Source organism: Anas acuta, chromosome 6, assembly GCF_963932015.1.
Source record: "Anas acuta chromosome 6, bAnaAcu1.1, whole genome shotgun sequence".
Taxonomy (NCBI): Eukaryota; Metazoa; Chordata; class Aves; order Anseriformes; family Anatidae; genus Anas; species Anas acuta.
Window position 1 is genome coordinate 35,334,702 of NC_088984.1, and position 20,129 is coordinate 35,354,830.

Here is a 20,129-nt window from a genome sequence, read left to right on the forward strand (position 1 = left end):
TTACATAGGTGAAGATTACTACTAAACTCCTGGGAACAGGACGATGTGATGCGGGTTCCCTAGTATTGCTCACAGGCGTGGTTTTCCTAAAGCTCAAACCCACAGGGGTGTCCTTTAGCACCTGCTGTGCTGACAACTTATCGAGCAGCTATCGGCAGCTACACGGTGCATTTTTAAGCCCAATCCTTACAAACCCAACTTTTCATTACCTAAGCTTCTGTTTCAGTGAAAGGTATTTTGTAAATAAAATGAAAGTGCATTCTCTTTTTTTCACTGCATAATTCCCAGTCCAAACATTTCCAGCACTTCCATTTGTAATGGAATGAACCGAAAACAGATGCTTTCCGTATTACCCTGAGGAAAAAGGACTGGTATCTTCCCAGTCTGCATGACACTGCCAATGGCAAGGGCCTTTCCTAAAAGGGATTATCACCAAGCTTTCCTTCACTTTAGTTATTTCAGTAATTTCATTTCATGTAAATTGCATCATCCACAGCCAATATCATGAGCTTTAGGAAAATAAACCCCTGCAAGCCTCCTCCTGTTCTCCTGGTCAGGGCAAATGGTACCTACGTCCCAAATAATCGATCCATTTTGAAGAAATTGCAACACCACTGCATGCAATTCTGTGATTATTCACTGAAGACAGTACATCAGGTTAGATGTTCACACTTCGTGCTACAGAAGGACTGCTGGCAAATAACCTCTGGGAAGGATACGAAGACCTTGCCATAAGCAACTCTGTCTTTGCTGCTAGGATCATGTTTGATCTTATCTGCAAAAGACTAGGCTGGCAATTCTGAATTTCATTTAAAAGTTCTTTTTTCAAACTACGCACAACTTTATGGCTAATGAAAAGTGCGATACAATGCCAAAAACTAGGAACTCTGATGTGTAGAGTGTTTCAGAGAAATATTTGTACCGATTTCAGTCCGCATCAATAGAGGAGCTCTGCTACAGATCTTTCATATTTATTGCATTTTCTTTTGGCGTATGTTTCAATGTCACACACTCACCCCTAAATCAGTCAGTGCTCCTCCTGGACACACCAATAACAAACTAAACACCACGTCAGAGCAGGGCACAGTAGCATGGGAACTCTTTCATATGGCATCAACACACATAGGCAAAGAAGCAAGAAGAAGGAAAGTTCCTGCTGCAGCTGGGGCGCACCAGCTTTCTGCCTGCAAGGCACAGCTAAGCAAGGCCAGCAAGTGTGATGGGAACTGAAAATGCTTCTTGTTCCACTCGTATTAAAAGATGGCATGCCGAAATCACCTTTCTGTCACTTTACAGTAACAGAAAATAGAAGACCCTGCACCATTGCCCGTGGAAATACAGATTAGAAACCCAGTAGTACTGCTGTTCTGGTGCTTGTGGCCTCTCGATAACAAATAGGAATATCCAAAAACAGTGTGAAATTTCATATGTAAGGTCACAGGTTTCATGCAAAACTGTAATAACCATATAAAATAGAATTCTCTTGCATTACTTATTTTTTACTTTAAACCTAAAGTGAAAATTCAATTCACAGAGATAACAGTTGGTTACTTCCATGAGCCTCAAGCACACCCATTCAAACAAAACGCAGGTGCAAGCAAGTTTTAGCATTTGCCATAAGGCTGACTGAAGCCTGGCGTTTTACAGGAAACCTTTGTTGTATTTGGCAGACGTTCTCCTGTGGAGCTGTCAGGAGTTTTTGCCTACAGACGTAGTTGCTCAATGGAGGAAGAAAATTTAGCTGAAAAAATCAGTTGCAGATACTTTAGCTATTTTACTTTGACAACCTAGATAATTTTGGATATTTCAAAAGCTACACATCTAGAATATTAACCAACACTGCAAAGTAACCTTTGGTCCTGCTCCTCTGACCTTCTAGTTACTTAAGAGCACAGATTTCACAAAATGTGGCTAACAATCCATTTTATATGGAAACTGGGTACTTTTCAAAATCTCTGCAGTGCCAGCCAAGTACTTCAGCTCCTCCCACAGCACCACGTAAGAGACGCAACATGTCTGACTCCTTTTTCTCCTCCAGGCAGAAGTGGCTGGAAGCACTGCAGGAACAATATACCTCGTCCCTGGGGAAAGGGAGGGCCTCGCATTGCTCAGCTGCAAAGTCTGCTGGCTGACCACAGGGAAGACTTTCACAGCTAGCTTCAGCTTAACATGATTATACTCATACACCAGAGTTTTGTTGGTAGCATTTGTCTCAGAGGAGACCTTTAAGGAGGAAAGGGTACGTACCCTTCAGACAAGCAACAGCACCTGTCAGACGCCAAGGTGTGAAGGAAACTTCTATGCAAAACACTGGAAGAAAGCAGAGGATGCATTTTTCATGAGAAATGGGTGTGAAATGAAATAAATAATAATAATAATAATAATAATAATAATAATAATAATAATAATAATAATAATAACAACAACAACAAAAAAAAAGAAAAACAGTTAAACCTTTCTGATAGCCATATCAGAAGAGGGGAAGGGACCTGACCCTTATACTACATAAACGGGGGCAGAACAGCCTCAGTTCTGAAGCAGCACCTCACTGATTTCTTCCATCAATCTCTAAGGAAATACTGAAAAAAATAAGTGCCTTACAGCTGCTTTCTGAATTGCTCCTCAGAAAGTAGCAGAGAAAGTTAATCCTAATGAAGTAATGTAATAAAGCACCATTTTTCCCCTTGCCTTCCAGCTTGTTAGGATGAGACTTTTCACAACGGCACCAGAGCTCCAACACGACCACTGTATTTTCTGCCTGCCTCCCCGTCACTGGGCACAGCCCACTGCTGGGCCCTGCTCTCACTGCTTTCAGCAGGAACGGGATGGGATTCAAAAAAGACCAAGTGGTTATTAGTAGTAAGGAAGTAGCACAAATGGGATGAAAAGAGAACAGTACAGCTTGCAATCTGTTGCTTTGTGGTTAGAAATGCTAAGAACAGGGGAATACTGTTTACACACAGCAATGCATGGCTACAGCTGGTTTGTATCAGAGGAAAGGCCGCGAACATTTGTTGGACCATAAGCACAGAGTTTAAGATTGAGAGTCTTTCTTTCATCCAGATTTTTTTTTCTCAATACTGCAGTACTCGCCTTCCCTAGCAGGACAAAACTTGGCGTCCTTTCCAAGTGGTAAGAAACAAAATCTTCAAAGGCATTATGGAATAGGAAGCACTGGAGATCCAGCAGCTGCTTAAGGTAAAGAAGCTCACAAGGTCCACATTATGGTCCTCACTTCTCCCAAGCTGTATCCTTGCTTACCAACAGCCACTATTTAAAGACAAGGAAACCTCAAAGCAAGATCTTAACACAGACTAACATAGTCTCATGTTATATAGTCTCATAGTCTCTTCTTATCCCAGATTCTCTGCACACACGGTTTCAGTTCAGAAAGAAATTAAAGGTGCAAGCTCAGTTTTGCTTCCTTGTTTTGGCACCTGTTTGCCCAGCTGAAGCCCTGACTGTTCTCTGCGCTTGTACTAGTGCAACTGCAAGATGCACAACGTGCAGCTGTTGCACAGTCGCTTATGGAATGACATAGATGTACACATGCATGGACCCAGACACATGTACCATCCATAGACTGAAAGACAGCTCACAACCTAGTTACAAGAGCACAGTGGTACAGGTACTGTAGATGCCATCACCTGTTGAACACGAAGGAAATGGAGCTCGTTAAATGACAGAGTCCCAGCTCAAGCAATTCCACTTTCCTGGTTATCTGGGCTTTAAATACGGTGTTATTATTGCAGTCATTCTTCTAGCACCCTCTAGCGTTCACAGCAGCTAAAAATCATTATTGTAACATCCCGTCTCAGACAGCCACCTAACCCCTATTCTATTAAAGTGCACAACTGAAGTAAACCAAGTGTTCCAGAAAGCAAGAAATCTGCTGAACAGTAAGTGGAGTGCAAACTTACTGTTATTTCAAGAGGTTTTGGCCTGAACTGTATTCCTGACTTCATGAATGAGACAGGTAACCTGGTGTATCACACCCTGCCTTAAAGGGCTCTCATTCTGCTCCCCTAAACTCAGCTGCAAGTATTTTCCTGAACTCTATTCCACTGTCCTATTAATTTGGGTTATACTACGCAGTACAGTAGCGCTACCCTAAATGTGTGGCAGCGAATTGTGTTGTGTCCCCATGGTAGGCGTGACACCAACATTAAGACAACTTTTATCGTGTAGGAGGGAGGAAAGAAGGCAGCCCCCCCGCAGTCTGCGCCGCTGAGGCGCGGGGCGGGGCGGCCGCCATGTCGGCAGCGGGCGGGGCCGGAATGGGCGGGCGGCAGCGGCCTCAAGATGGTGGCGGCCGCGGGGCTCCGCGTGGTGCGCTGTGGGGGCAGCCCCCTGCACGGCGCCCGGGCCGTCTTCTCCGCCGACGCCAGGTACGGGCGGGGGCTGCGTGTGGTGTTTCTGGGGGGCTGTCCCCGCAGGGGGGTCACGGCTGTCGCCTCTCTCGCCGCAGGTTCCTGCTGTGCACGGCCGGGGACTTCGTGAAGGTGTACAGCGCGGCCACCGAGGAGCTGGTGCGGCTGCTGCGCGGCCACAGCGGGCTGGTGACGGGGGTCAGGCTCAACCCGCACAACCGCCTGCAGGTAGGGCAGGGGGCCGGGGCAGGGCTGTGGAGGGGGCTGGGGGGCCCTGGGGATGGGAGGAGTGCTCCGCAGGGCTCTTGTGGGGGGCTGGCGCTGCGGGTGTGCTTGTGGTGCTGCTCCGGGTAAGCCACGTTGTCCTCAGAGATGGGCTGCACCTGGGTGGTGGCTGCTCAGAAAGTTCCCCAGATGGGTCTTCCAGCTTTAAGTAGCGGTTTTATGTAGAACCTGGCTTTTGATGTCTTGTTGTAATAGCTGTTTTTCGCTCCTCAGCTCTACTCGTGCTCTCTTGATGGCAGCATCAAGCTGTGGGACTTCACGGATGGGATTCTCATCAAGGTATGGTGAGGTACTCAGTGAGTGCATGGCAGAGTTGTTCTTGGCCCGCTGATTGTAAAATGATAGTAAGGATTGACACACATCAGTCTGAGATGCATCCTACTATTAACACAGCCTGAAAGCTATCTATTCATAGCAGCAATGAGATGTTGATACGTTTGTCGCTGCAGAAATTCATGATGATAAATAATATTATTAGGGAAAAAACAGCCGTGTGTTGACATACTGATTCTACTACTTGCTAGAGTTCAGTCCAATGTAGTTTTAAGGGAATATGCTGCAGTTTGTAAGGTACCAATAGGAGCTGATAGGATGGTGTGGAAGTATGGGCCACTGTCTGTCTTGTTGGTCCTATTTTCTGCCAAGTGGAGGGGCACTTTCAATAGCTGAGCCTTCTGTTTTGTACTGGGGGTAAGGTGCCTTCCTATTTTTTGCTAAATCTGGTATATGTTAGTGCTGTTTTAATATGGATATTAGTCCTTGATGGAATAGACTTCTTACTTGTCGTTGAATGGACAACCAATACAGCAAGGTTTCTTCAAAGCACATCTGTTTTCCCCACTGTAAAAGTTTTGTGTTGCTGACTCTTGAAAACTATGCTCAAGTATAGTAACTGTTGGGTTTTTATTTCTTTCATCAGACTTTCACTGTGGGATACAAACTTCTCGCACTGTATGCACTTGATAGTTGTGAGGACTCGGTGTTTGTTATAATTCCCAAGAGAGGTGAAAGAGGTATGCTTAGTGTCATCATTATGATATTGTTTTTATAAGCTACTGTTAACGGAGCGAATAGTGTACGGCAGGGTGCTTTAATGTATTAATGTTCTCTAAGTCTTATGACAGATGCCTGTGGTTCTGTATTTTGTGTTTTTTTTTATTTTCATTCTTTGAGGTCTGTTTTTTACATTTGACTAGGAAAGTGCTCATTTTTATTCCTCAATCACATAGTGCACATATTTGATGCTGTAGATGCAGTAATCTTTAAACAGTGTTTACCGTAATACAGTGTACACACAGCATTTGAGACTACTATTCCACTTTAACTGCTTGTATGGTTACTTTTTTCTAGACTTTAGTTTGAAATAAATATTAAATATAGCTTGATCTTATTCCTCCTCTGTTTCTACAAATGTCATGTCAGAGCAAGATCAAACATCATCTAACTTTGCTTGATTTCTGCTTCTGGTTGCACTGGAATTTGCTATTTAGTCCTCAGCATTCAGTGCTGTGTGAATTAGAATATCTTAAACAATATTTTTCTGAGAAGCATTATAGAGTTCTCAGACATATTAGTACCTTCCAATATTCTTGATTTTTGTTAAGGTGGACTGAGTGCAAATCGCTTTTATAATGGACATGCATAAAGTTGTTTGCAAAAGTTTTTTGTTAACAGATTTTTTCTTTGGTCAGATACATTCCAGCTGGTCTCAGTGAAGCTGACAAAAACAGCAGGCCAAGATGTGGAAGCCAAGGAATTTTCTGTGGTTCTGGAAGGTGTGGATGCGTCCCCAAAGTGTACTGCATTTGGAAGAGAGGTATATTCACCTTTGGTGGGGAGTGTTGGGTATTGTTTTGTTTCTTTTCCTTTCAAATGACTGATGTGCTGCTGTGCTGTATATGTATGAAAGCAGCATTTCAGACTCATCAAGCAAAACACACCCCTTTAAAAAAAATCATTATATGGAACCTTGGCTGTAAAGAAATTGTAGGTTACTGACTTTTGGAAGGGCAACCTTGAGAGACATAAGCTTCAGCAGCACTTGGAGGCAGCCGTGATACTTGTTAAAACAAGTTCAAGAACTGAACTTTTGACACATACGAAATAGACCGGAAAAAGTAGGAAGTGCCAGGAAACCAGCCTATTGTTAAAATACCATTTTTCAAGGAGAACAGAGTCTACCCGTAATTTCATGAATGTCTTAAAGTCCCTTTTAATATTGAAGGTCTTAACATCCTTAACATGTTAACTAAATGTGATTTTAGGAGTAGATATGTAGCTTTGTTTTGCTGAGATCTTATACAGCAGTGTTTGGTTGCTCACAAGGATTGCTTCTGTCCTATTTAGAACAGCAAACAGGGAAAAGGAAATGCCTCGTGTACTATGTTTTGGGGTTGTGGGGATTAAATGAACATTTGAAAACAGAGATGAAGACAAAAGTGCTAGAAGTGGTGGCTCAAAGTGTTGTATCAGTCCTTTCTTGCCATCTGTGTGCAGGTACTTTCTAAGCACCAGTAGACAAAACAGATGCTGATGTTCAATCCGGTGTCATCTCCAATTTCAAGTGCTTTATAGTGAAACATGATTTCTTTTTTTTTCTTTCATGTGTAAGTACAGTCTGTATGTCCTAACTGGTTGGTTGTTCTTTTACTGTAACAGGGTGAATATGTGGCATCGGTCAAGAACTTGCATCTCCAAGTTTATTTTTTTAAACGGAAACAGTTAAACAGGTAAGAATGATGAAGATATCAGGTATTGCTTCAACCTGAATATATTAAAAATGTGTTAACTGGTGATGTGTGCACGCAGTAATCTGCATTTCTCATCAACCATTTGGTTTTATGCTAGATGGGTTGTAGACAGTACACAAGAAGCTTCCTTTAAAAAGGAAGGTGGGCAGTAAGAGTATTCACAGTAGCTCTTGATAGCTCATTTTTTCAGCTCAGGTATGTATTTTTCTAGACGATGCTGGACTGAAACAAGTGACAGGTTGGTCAAGGACCAAGTGGGATAGGGAGGAGTGGAACAAAAAGCTTGATTGAAAGAAAAGATGTAATGAAATAAGTGGAGAGAAAGTTTCACTCTTTTTTTACGTTGTGTGTGTAAGTTTCTAACAACTGGAAGACGGTTGATTTTGCTGTCAGAATTACTTTTGTGTACTTGTGCATCAGCTGAAGTTTTCTTTTTGTTTTCAAAAATATGCATATAATTTGAGTTCCTTTCTTAACTTCTGAAGGTTTTCTCTAAGAGCAACAAACGCGAAAGGTGGAAATAATCTCTTCACTTGTGTAGCATGCCATCCTAAGGAGGATTGTATTGCAACTGGCCACGCTGATGGAAAGATTCGACTCTGGTATGTTCATTTTGATTCATCTGTGTACCCCATAAACTGGCATGACTGTAGAAATTAAGTGAAACCTGAGCAAAGCAGTCTAATTAGTCCTTACGTTGCTCTTTATGACTGCTGAAAATGTCGAAGAATAGCCAGGCTTGTGGGACTGCAATACTTGCATTGACTTCAGGGTACAGCTTAATTTTAATGTTAAAGTAGAGGGAATATTCCCATTCAGCCACGCTCCACTATTCTGTAATGTATTTGAAAAAGGTAATGGGAGAGTAATTGAAGGAACTTTGTGGGCAATAGAGTCCCAGTGAGAGCACACTCGTGGAATTGCATGGTTAAGAAGAGTCAGCTTGCCAAGTTGCTCTGCAGCTCTAGGTTGCTCAGTGTGTGTAAGATGTACAGTGCATGCCAGGAAGGCGTAGCATTCCCCTGGAAAGCCACTGGCACGTTTCTTTCCCTGTCACCAAAGCATACAAGAAACTGTAGTTCAGAGGTTAGAAAAAAGATACACTTGATTCAATTCAATATTCCGCTTTGTTTGCTCAGTTGATGACCCTGTGCCTGAAGTACTCTTTTCCTTCTCCATAGGAGGAATTTCTACCACAACAAAGAGTATGTGTTCTCCACCCTGCACTGGCATCACGACAGGGTCATGGATCTCTCCTTTTCTATAGAGGGTGAGTACAAGAGTCTTTCAAAGACAGCTGGAGAATGGGGGGAAGAAATCGATGTAAGTTCAAGTTCATCCACTTACTAACAAATAAGTTTGTAGAATTTTAAGTATGTACAGGAAGGATCTGAAATAAGTGGAAGCAGTTGAGCTTTTCTGATGCTATTTTGGTTGGTGTTCATGATAGAAAAATCGACCTGCTGTGGCAGAATGTAAAATCTAGCCCCTCTTCCTACCACTTACACCCTACTGTCTCCTTTTTCATCAGTAATGCCAATGAGCTCTTGCCAGAGTTTGTCTGAACCTGAAGAAAGTAAGCCAGTCCTGTCTGAGCTCAAACCTAAAGATAAAAACCCAGTTCACTTCCAGGTGAATGTATTTCTTGGCATACTTCTTAGTGCAAAATACTTATAGAAGGAGAACATCTATATTCTAACACAAATACTGAACTGATACAAAAGGTAATGGGGCTTACGATTCCCAAAGCATTGTTTAAATTTTACTCCTGGCACAAGTTCTTGTTACTTAATGTAAGTTTCTCTAACAGTTTAACATGGGATAATAGGGAACATACATGTATATGTCTGTTGCAGGGGCTAGGCATGAGGAATAACTGTTTTGTATGTGACAGCTTAAGAAAGGTTTTTTGAGAACCTGTGTTTCTAACACAAATACATGTGCTGACAATATTTTTTTTTTTAAAACAAAACCTCTAACTGCATGTTTATTTCCTGGAAAGGAACCAGCTTGCTGAGTGGAGGAGTTGAAGCTGTTCTGGTTCAGTGGCACAACGGATCAGACTGTAAGAAGGATTTCCTTCCTCGCTTGGGATCTGCTATTGAGTACATCTCTGTTTCGTCTGATGGCACTCTGTATTGCACCTTGCATACAGACAACAGTAAGCCAAGTATTTTAAGTACCACCTAATGCAAAAATGGAATGCAAATCTGTATTAGCTCTACTTCATTCATTTCAAATGAGTTAACTAGAGAATACATAACAGGTCAAACACTGATCTGAAAGAACATAGACTTAAAGCAGGTTGTTTTGCTCTTTCATCAGTTCTGCAAATTTGCTGTAGCTTGGCTACATCCTGATTTAGGGGTCTCACAGATTGTGAAAAGATGTCTCCACTTAATCTGATACGTATACAGTTAAGGCCCTTTCCCTCTGTGCGATGTTAATGCTTGGTGGAAGCCTGTTCTAAGTCTCTATATGCTTTTCCTTTCAGGAATCACAATAATAAACAGCAACCTAAGATTTTCCAAAAGTATTCAAGGGCTAATAAGAGGTGAGTGCAGTGAAGTTTATCTTTTCCTTAAGGGGTAGAATATGTAACTTCCAATCTGAAGTCATTTGTCCTCTTTTGTTCCCAGCCAGGGATGTCAAGACTGGTCTAGTGGTTGATCCTAGAACCAAAGCTTTGGTCCTGAATGGAGAGGCTGGCCACTTGCAGTTCTATTGTCTCCAAAGTGACAAACAGCTGTACAGTGTAAGTTGGACAAGCCTGTGTTAAAACTTCTTCAGTCAAGTATGTGATGCATCAGAATTTCTCTGAAGACTTAGTATGGCAAACAAAGAAAAACCCAGCACCCGTACTCTGCAACTGGATTCCAGCCTGAGATTTTGTCAGCTTTGTCACAGTCTTGTTACCTGTACGCATAGCTAAATGCTGACAGTTGAATAAATCCCTCCAGTGTTGTTACTCTCAAGTTAAATGCCACAAATTTGTAGGTAAAATCCCCATGCAATATCCTCTTCACATGCACACGCTTCCTATTATTATGGAATTTACATGCCATAATTCTGCTTATCGTGATTTTTTTATGCCAAAGACCAATCAGTTCTAATCAGTGCTCTCAGCACATCCTTTTTCCATTGTCTTCTGACTAATATCTATAAATCTACACTGGAATTCGCATATTTATTCTTGTCTTGTTTTTCAGCTGGATATTGTTCAACAAGAATACATCCAGCAGGAAGGCTTAAACCAAACTGACTTGGTTAAAGTTGCATTTAGTGCCCAAGGCAAGTGGTTAGCAACAGTGGAAGAGAGAGAAGAAGAACCTGACCTTGAGTTACACTTGAAGCTGTGGTTCTTTGATGAAGAAACACAAAGGTAATGATAACTAGAGATGGCCTTCTAGATGTCCAAGTCTGTATCTTAAGCATGATGCAAATATCTACGCAAACGTTGTCTTGTAAAGGGTTTTTCCAAATGAACTAATTATAGGAAAATTGTAATTAACCCTAGGAAGGGATTAAATGCACGTGACACATCTGAAACAGCCCACAAACGTGAAATAAATAGAGAATAAGTAGAGACTAGGAATAGCTGTCCTGAATGTAATTTTTTCATGTTCAACAGGCTATTTTAACCATGGGACTTTAATACTTGTATGTATTTGATACTAAAATAATAGACTGGATGGTATGGATCTACAGCTTTCTCAGTTTTACCACCCCTCTCTACTCCATCACTAATTGATTAGTCTTAAGTTACAGAAAACTGACCTTGTTTTTTCTTTAACAAAACATGCCTCTAGTTCAAATGTTTTTCTTGACTGCTTATTTAAAAAATCACTTACTGACTACAAGTTTTGTTTCTCTGATTCCCTTTTTCCCTACCCCTTCTAGAATAATTCTTCCTGAAGTTCAAAATAAGTGACAAGCTTTTTTTCTTTCTTTCTAGCTTTAAGTTGAATACTCAAATAAGCATGCCCCACGATGACCACGTAACAGCCATGTGCTTCCGTGACATGGATGAATTGGAAGATGACTCCCTGATACTGGTAACAGCTGGCAAAGATTGTCTGTTTAAAGTCTGGGTGATACTAGAAGACACCGATCCAGAAGGTAAGCATGGCTGAAGCGTAACATGGTCTTATTTTCCACCTTACAACACTATATAAATCTGCCCCTAACGTAATCTGTTTAGAACCTGGCCCTCTGGTCCCATCCAAGGTTCCTTAAACAGTAGAGACTTTACCAAATTTGCTGCAGAAGGTAATGGCAGCCTATATTTATTATTTAAAGGGTTGTCATTTGTGTAATGATGCTTCCATGCTGGGAAAGCAGACATTTCATTTCTGTGAGTATAGTCTTGACAATTCTGCTCAAGGGAGTAGAATGCAGAACAGAGATAGTGTTTTGGTTGCCATTAGTATAAAACAACAACACTTTAGCATTCTGGAAATCCGCCAGTTGATAGTTCACTTCTTCAACATCTTTCCTTCCTATTAGATGTTTCAGTTTTTATAGATCTTTTTTATTGGATCAAACAAGTCCTAGAATGGATACTTAGGATCCACTTCCAAGATACTTAAGTAACCAAATCCTACTCTTCAAAATGCATGCTGGGGTTTGCTTCTTGCAAAATAATGACACACAACACGAGAGGGGCATGTATTATTCCATATACCTTTGAACATCAAATGCAAAAGATTTCTTACTGCTTAATTTTATTTCAGTGTTAGGCAACTGTGATCTTAAGTCAGTGTGGACTGAAGATGAGACCTAATGTGTTTTTTATTTCCTTTGAGATAGCTTTGCATCTGCTGACTGGTCTCTTTAATGCTGGGGTGGTGTTTTTATTATTTTTCTGTGATTACACAGAGTTCTATTCCGTGGCATGCATAAAAAGTAAAAATTAGTGTTGCCTTCCCTTACGTATTTCCTCCAGAGGAGGAGAGGAATTATCAGGTAAAAGGATTGAATGTGCTGTATCTTCTGTGCAGCACATATCCATAAAAGCATGTATTAAATTAATAAACTAACTGGTTCATACATGGAACAACCTTTTGGTGTTTCTCTTTGTAGCAAGTCTCTACTGTGCCTCTAGATGGTGCTGCATTGCTTAAAGAAGTGAACTGGTTCTGGCTTTTTCAAAGGCAGTTCTTATGTAACAGATATGAATTGATGATTATAAAGTATCTTTCAGTATCTTTTCTCACTTTGTGAATCTATTGCCCGCTTACTTGAGAACATTTAGTGTAGTTGGCAAAACAAGCATGATAATCTTGGGATGCAAAATAGAGGGCAAATGAAAAATCTAGATACTAGATGCTTCTCCTACTGGAGAAAGGTAGATTCTGCTTACTTCACAAAAAAGCCTTCTGAAACTGAGCTCTCATGCTCTTGAGCCTACTTTGCTGCACTAATACTTGAATTTTCCTCTCTTTGTGTATAGACTTGAATTTAATTAACTAATTTGCTTATTCAATGCAGCACAGCAGAGTTTGAGTTGGAGCTGTGACTTTGTAGGCAGCTATCACAACTACCAAGCAACTAACTGCTGTTTCTCAGAAGATGGCTCTTTGCTTGCGGTTAGCTTTGAAGAAACTGTCACTGTATGGGATTCAAGTACATGGGACCTTAAGTGCACATTTTGCCATCCACCTGGAAAGATAAGGTATGTTTGGCTTTTGTATCTTCTATACTTGGCTTTTCATGTTTTACTTGAGTATTCAAAACAGAAAGAATCAATTCATAGTACTTCACAATTTTGTACATGTTCCTAGAAATGCTGAATTTAACAGTAAAATTTCATATTTCATGTATAGAAAAGACTAACTGGAACTTCCCCATTAATGTAGAGATGAATCAAAATACTGAAGTATAAATATAAAAAGTTAGTGCTTTATTCTTGTATGCATTAATTCAAATAGGAAGTATACTGGTAAGCCATTATGCCATATTGACATTATTTGTGTTATAAAACACGTATTTTGATTGCTGATAACCTCTGCTGGAAACCTGTATTTGGCTGGCAGACTATCCTAGCATGTTCTGTTGGGTGCTGCCATGTTAACAGACATTGAAGAGGTGCAGGTGTCTCTTTGTTGTGTAAGGGTGGTGAGGAATGGCTCAGGTCCACAGTACAGATAAAATTTAGAGACCCAAAGAATAGGACAACCTCAACGTGAAGCTTGATGGACTGCAAATATACAGTACTTTCTGATCCAGGTGAAGCATCGCCTTTTTATGATTGCCTTAAGAAAGCCAGGCAATGGGTAACCTCACTGGTTCCTCTAGTTAATCTTTGAGCCTGATCTCTCTCTAAACAAATTCTGAGTGATGCTACAAATGAACTGTTTCCTTTCAGTTCTAAGATTTTTGTAGCTGCTTCTCCAAGTGATTACTGGCCTAATGTTAGAGGTTCTTATTTTCTCCAGAAAGCAAATCAGCAATGTATAAGATTTTTTTTACTACTTCACTTGTTCTAGTTCTTAGCTCAGTAGTGGGAATCTTTTTTTAAATCCTGGAAGCTTTTTTCCAGTCCTGATGTTAACACTAGTAATTACATATTTGTTACTTATGAGGTTAAAATCGATGCTTAAAATCAGAATGTTGTAGGAACGGTTCCAAATTCTCCGTAATCCTTATGGAGTCATGCATACTTAACATCTTCCAGACCTGTTTTGTGGTTGCATGTGAAAGAAAGCATCTTCTCGCTAGAGGTGAAAGCAAAATGCAAACTTACCCTGACTAAATCTTAACTGAATGTCTCTGACTTGTTTCTCTATGTAGTATTGATTCACAAGAATGAAATCTGAAGGTCATTAACTTTTTTGACTTTTTGCTTCTGTAGGGACATCTGCTTTGGGAGACTGACATGTTCCAAATACCTAATTGGTGCCACTGATCATGGCTTTCTCTGTTGCTGGAACCTGCTCAGTTGTGCATGTAAGATCAGCTTAAATGTGTACTAGAGTGACTGTGGTCTAAGTCATCTAAGATGACATAGACTGTGGTCTATGTCATCTAAGACAAATTTACTATGATACCTTTAAATAATTCTGGTTTGATCCAGATTTCCACAGAATATTTTGTAGTGGGTCAGTTTTTAATACTTAAGATAGTATCCTTCTTAGCATGTATGTTCGTATTTAATTCTATGTTTGGTGATAACACAGTAACAGCTCGTATTTCCTGCACTTGTAGAGGAAGTTGATAATTGTGTTTTAATTAATCTGGGAATAAGTGAAGTTGTATGCCTCTTGCAGAGGCCAAGCCTTGAGTCATTTCCATTTGACCTTTTATTTGGCAAAGCACTGGGGTGGAACTGAATGCTGCCTTCTCACATCTGGCTGTTGCTGTGTTTGCTTTTCAGTGGAATGGAGTGCTCACCTCAGCGTCGTAATTCTGCAACCTGATCCCCTTTCAGAACACATTGCTGCTGTCTCATGGCTCTCAAAAGAGTCCAGCTGTGAGTACAAAGGCTTCTTTGACAAGTAGTAGTCAGTGGATCTTAAAACTGTGAAAGCATAATTTCTAGAAAATGTTTTCTTAGAATTCCATAAAAGCCAAACCTGAGTTGGTGTTTGCACCTGTGGAAAACTGTGTCAGAGCTCTGATATGTTTACTCTTCCAAGAGCTACTGTTCTACAGAAAAGTTAATTACCAAGCATATTCTCTGGATTTGAATACCATAAAAGGTAACTTCTCATATGCATTGAGGATATCCAGTTAAAAGTCCTGCAAACTGGCGCTTAAAGACAATCCAGTCCAGCCCTTCCTGGCTGTCATACACAGGGCTTTGACAGCTATCCAGGAAGGTAAGAATTTCATGACTTAAAGGCAAGACTTCTTCTTTTTGCAGTGTTTGTGTTTAAGCCAAATGAGTCACGGCCAATCTGTATCCAGAGAAACCTTTGTCAAGAAAAGATCCAGTTTGCTGCCTTCGTTCCAAGAGACGTACCTGAAACAGTTGGTTCAGAAAAATACGCTTGGCTAAGAAGATCCCAACTATATTTTCTTACCGATGCACAAGTAAGAAATAACGGTTAGCAGTGGTTCCTTGGATGTGAGGGTGCTCAGCTGTTGCTGAGTATTAGTTTCCTTTCATAATTTCAAAGCAATGATAGCCATACATGGTTCTTCATTAAAATCTTTCAAATGCTAAAATAGCTTAACATGGATTTTCTTATTTACTGCTCTTTTGCTTCCCATAGTTTCTCTTGCTTCATTCACAGAAAAAACCATGTAGAAACTGAAGTGTTGCTAGCTATGCAAATGTTTCATACGATATTCAGATTTTCCCCATATTATTTGTGTGGTTGTTTTGTCTGTTTTCCCTTCTACCTGCAAAGTCTATACGGAGCTATTGGGCTCATTCCTGCTTCCTTTTCTTTCTAAAATAAAGAGAAAGTTGTATTGGCTTCTTCCACTTGACAAACAAATCTTTTGGGGCCAAACTTTTGTGGACTAGGTACTGAAACACAGAAAGCAGTTTTAGATGTCATAACTCTGCTACACCTGTCTTTATTTTAGGAGCTAATGACGTTTAGCACAAAGTCCCCAGAAGAAAGGCTTACGGTGTCAAGCAAACAGGTACCTTTCAAAGAAATTCTGATAGAAATGTATAGCGGTATTCAAAATCGTGTTGGTGTTCAACTTGACAGATTCTAATTCCCATCTGTCATGAAAACACTCATCACATCCTGACAGGGAGTCACAGGCCCTTATCTGAAGGGGCACTGATCTGTACTTGCTTATATGTTGGCAGAAGTCCTGTTCATAAAACCTTTAAAAGGTGAAGTATTAGTAAGCTACTCCTTTCTAATTTTCCTGAACAAAATCTGATAATTTTCGAAAAGAATGTAGATTGCACGCATGAAGCAAAACCACCTGATATTTGAGCTAGCTCTTTTCCTTGTTTTGGTTTCTTTAATGCTTGGAGGCTCAGGTTTAATGCTCAGGTTTGTGGCCTGAGAGAAATAAGTATCAGGAGCCGTGTCATATGGCTTAACTGAGTTAAATCTGAGTGTAGAGTTCTGTCACCTAGACTGATTCTAAATTCTCCTAGCTGAATTTCGGTAATTCAAAATGAGATGGAATTTAGATCTTTGACAGTAAAAGTTCTAATTAAAACTGTCTTGTTTCAAATACAAGTTGTGTGTGTTCTTTTATTTTTTTTATTCAAGCTGGCCGTAGAAGAAAGCCTTCCGGTGACCCCATTTAGCTTGCTGTTGGGAAAGCACAGACATCAACAATCACAAGGGGATATAGACCTTACAAAAGTAGTTCGTAATCACCACGAGCAAGATTCCCCTGCTGTTAAAGAGGTAGGAGTAACTACAGTAAGTGAACAAGCAAAATAATGACAGGCAAAAGCGTTCATAATAAAGCTTCTTTGCTTTCTCTTCAGCTCCTGCACACTCCAGCACACGTTTTGCCGTCTGCTTCCTTCCTGTGTCCTATATTTATTAATTCATTGCTCATCTCCAAAGAGAAAGAAAGGTAAGAAAAATGGGAGAACTCAAACTAGTTATTGAGATCGGTTGAATTTAAGTGCATCTTTAAAAAAGCTATTCTTACACTTTAGATAATTTTTCTAACACTCTTTGCCTTTGCTCCTCTTAGGTAATAGAATAGTAGGTTGCTTATAGCCCCATCCAGCCTGGCCTTGAGTACCAAATGCCTATTTGGCATTTGGTAGCCTGTTCTTCTGAGATCAACATTCTTACTGGACTGTCGAAGTAAATTTTTTGCCAACAAAATACTGTCAAAAGTTGCATACAAAGAATATATAGAAACTTCTGTGTGGTTTAGTACAGAAGAATTTAGGAGTTCAGTGGCCTCTGTAAATATTTGCAGCTGTAGAGCTCGTACTTTGACTCTAGTAATTAGTATGCCTGTGCATTTGAAGTTGCATACAGCTACAAGGACTGTAGGAGCAGGTAAGTATGTATCACTGTATAGACTGATATCCTTATTAATGTTAAATCCTTCTCTTTTTCATATCAGTATAAATAAATAGTGATGGCACACATCTATAATATATTGACTTGGAGGGATAAATTTCAGTAGATCAGATGATTTATAGGAGACCAGGACTGTTCTGTCACCTAGGACATTTCTAATGACAGAACAGGTATTTGAATTAATAGTATCAAAGTACCATATTTTAGATGGTGGTTGTTCGATATAATTATTTTAAAGTATAGTTTCTATTTCAGCACGAGTTTCTTTTGAATCAAGTGAGAAGGGAGCAGCTGTTTTAAATACCTCTCTATCTAAAAAAATTTCTTCATTGGAATGTGCTATTGCAGCATTTTTTTAAGACCCCAAGTGACCCGTTTCTTATCTGAAAGAAGAGTGGCCTTAATTGTCTCATCCACCAGTATGTGCTATGTTTCTAATCTATAGAAGTGTGGAATAACTTCTTACATAATGCTGAGCTGCATGTTCTGACAGTACATATTATGTTTGGAGAAAATGTGTATTTGGGAAGTTTACTTAAAGGAGAAGCCAGCCGTTTGAAATAGCTTGTAATGGAGATGGCAAGAAGTACAGTAGTTCTTCTGTAGCCTGAGACTTAAAAAAAACAAATCCAATATTTGCTTGAAGTTATTTGCATGATAACTGAACTGTACTACCATGTGTGATCAGAACTACCTATTTAATTATTTCCAATCATCTTCCTTTTACAGTGCTGAAGAAGTTGCAGATGAAGTAGAAATGGAAAGTGAAGAAGCAGAAGAGGATTCAGACGAGGAAAAAGATGTTACTGAAATGGAACAAGAAAATATAAAGTCTATGGATTTATTAGGAGAGACAACATGTAAACTCTCCAAAGCTGAGGAAAAAGAGCTACGAAAAGTTAGAAAAATGGACTACAGTTGGATATCAGCTTTCTAAACAGACATTGTGCTTTTTTCTTTTGTATTGTAAGCTGAAGCTTTGGATATTAAATACTGTTCCAAAACCCTTTCACATCTTTTGACCATGAACTTTATCAACCTCTACTGCCGTAAGAAGAAAGAACGCTGGGGAGGGATTAAAGTTTTGGAAAAAATGCCTCTGTTTTTAGCTTTATCACTGATTCTCTGTGAGCCTGGAAGACCGCTGACCTGTATTTTTTTTGTCATGCAAGTGCATATAAAAGGCTTCTAGTGAAACTGAATTCATTACTGGACTTGTGATGGGTTTCTAAAGTCACAGCTGAGCCTCTGAAAATTTTCCCAGCAGAGATTGGGCTACTGAGGCCAAAGAACAGCAAAGGGCATAAAGGTTCATAAAGTATCTATTCAAGAATTCAGGATCTAGTAGGGAAATGGGTTGTGCTGTATACAGGTATGTAACAAGTTTTCTCCTCAGAAATTCCTTCATCTGACCTGAGTGACAGGTGGTTCAACATGTCTGGTTCTAGAATATAGCTGCCTCCTGTTATTTGGTCTTAATGTGTTTTCTGGTATTTGTACAGTACGGAGACTCTTAGGCATAGGGCACTTGAATTCATTATTTCATAACAAAACCTCTGCATTCCCATTTATCAAGAACACCACAGAACTTTGCTGGGATACACATCTCCTTTCTGCCACCTTACTGTACGCATAACAGAGCTGTGAGGGATGAGCTGAGGGCTAAGCATAGAAACAGTGTCCTGTCATGTACTATAACAGCAAGCTGGTGGAGGTTGCATTGGTCAGAGAGCTCTGGAGAAACAATATTCTGCTAAAAATATTTAAGTTAAAAATACTGGAAACAGGTACGATACTTCATTCTTTGGTGAAAAATCATACTCTTCCCTCCTTTGCTACTGCCTTCAATCCTGCCTTGGAACAAGCTGGAAGACACTTTCCTGTATCCTTTCTAATACCATATATTGAAAGGCCCGTTTGCTTTTGTTTTGGTTTTTGGAGGGTGCAAGTGCCCTTCAACAGAAAAAAGCTATCTCTTCCACGCATACATGGGTTGAAAAGCTTATTTTCCCTTCTTGAATGCAACTGCAGCTGTTTGTTTATAATGCTGACTAACTGCCAGTGCCCTCCCCATGAAGCAGTTCATAGATTAAAATACAGATCAGAAGCACTGACAATTCTTCTGGCTGTCAGCTTGTGGTGTACAAACAGGACTGTTCCCTGAGCCTTGGGAAATACTGCGTCCTGGTGTCCTGAGGCTGTCCTGTGACGGCTGAGGACAGAGGCCGTCATGGCCATCATATGATCTTAATCTACAGTTGTAACAGAGAAGCTCACAGGAATGAGAAGCCTTCTGCACCCCTGTCCATGCAGTAAATGAAGCAGTAACCACCAGCAAACAAACACCCCCTGCACTAGGGACGCTGCATTCATTTCAAAGTACTGGAGACGAAAACACATCCTCGATGGTAATCACTTGTAAACATCCACTGTACTGCAAACAATTAAGTCTACCACTACATGTGAGTACTGGCTGAATCAACATCAAAATTAGTTTAAAATTCATTAGTGTGGAAAAAGTAGAACTTTATGGTCTGATGGATGTCAAAACAGATAAAGGTGGGGAATAAAAAACATACTTTAATAAATACAGCCTTGCATAAAGCATGTTATTGACAATTTCTTGCCTGGAACTTGCACAAAGTGTTTTTATTTCTTGTTAGACAGAGGTGAAAAACATCACTTGTTACAGTTTCAGGCTAAATTGTCTGGGGCTGGCTTCATTAATTAGCAGCAAAGGGCTTCTGCAGTTCCTC

The 20,129-nt window shown here is 40.2% G+C and overlaps 1 protein-coding gene across 1 annotated transcript; it reads left to right on the plus strand.

Moving 5' to 3' along the window:
* Window positions 1-4,232: 4,232 nt before the first annotated feature.
* Window positions 4,233-18,382, plus strand: WDR75 (WD repeat domain 75). The gene is made up of 21 exons (XM_068686490.1): window positions 4,233-4,388; window positions 4,469-4,598; window positions 4,869-4,934; window positions 5,575-5,668; window positions 6,347-6,471; window positions 7,314-7,384; window positions 7,891-8,007; window positions 8,587-8,675; window positions 9,408-9,566; window positions 9,900-9,959; window positions 10,045-10,160; window positions 10,615-10,787; window positions 11,361-11,524; window positions 12,896-13,079; window positions 14,259-14,353; window positions 14,781-14,876; window positions 15,270-15,439; window positions 15,941-16,000; window positions 16,594-16,734; window positions 16,818-16,909; window positions 18,103-18,382. The coding sequence occupies exons 1-21, from the start codon at window positions 4,303-4,305 to the stop codon at window positions 18,308-18,310; spliced, it is 2,496 nt and encodes an 831-aa protein (XP_068542591.1). The 5' UTR covers window positions 4,233-4,302; the 3' UTR covers window positions 18,311-18,382.
* Window positions 18,383-20,129: the final 1,747 nt, after the last annotated feature.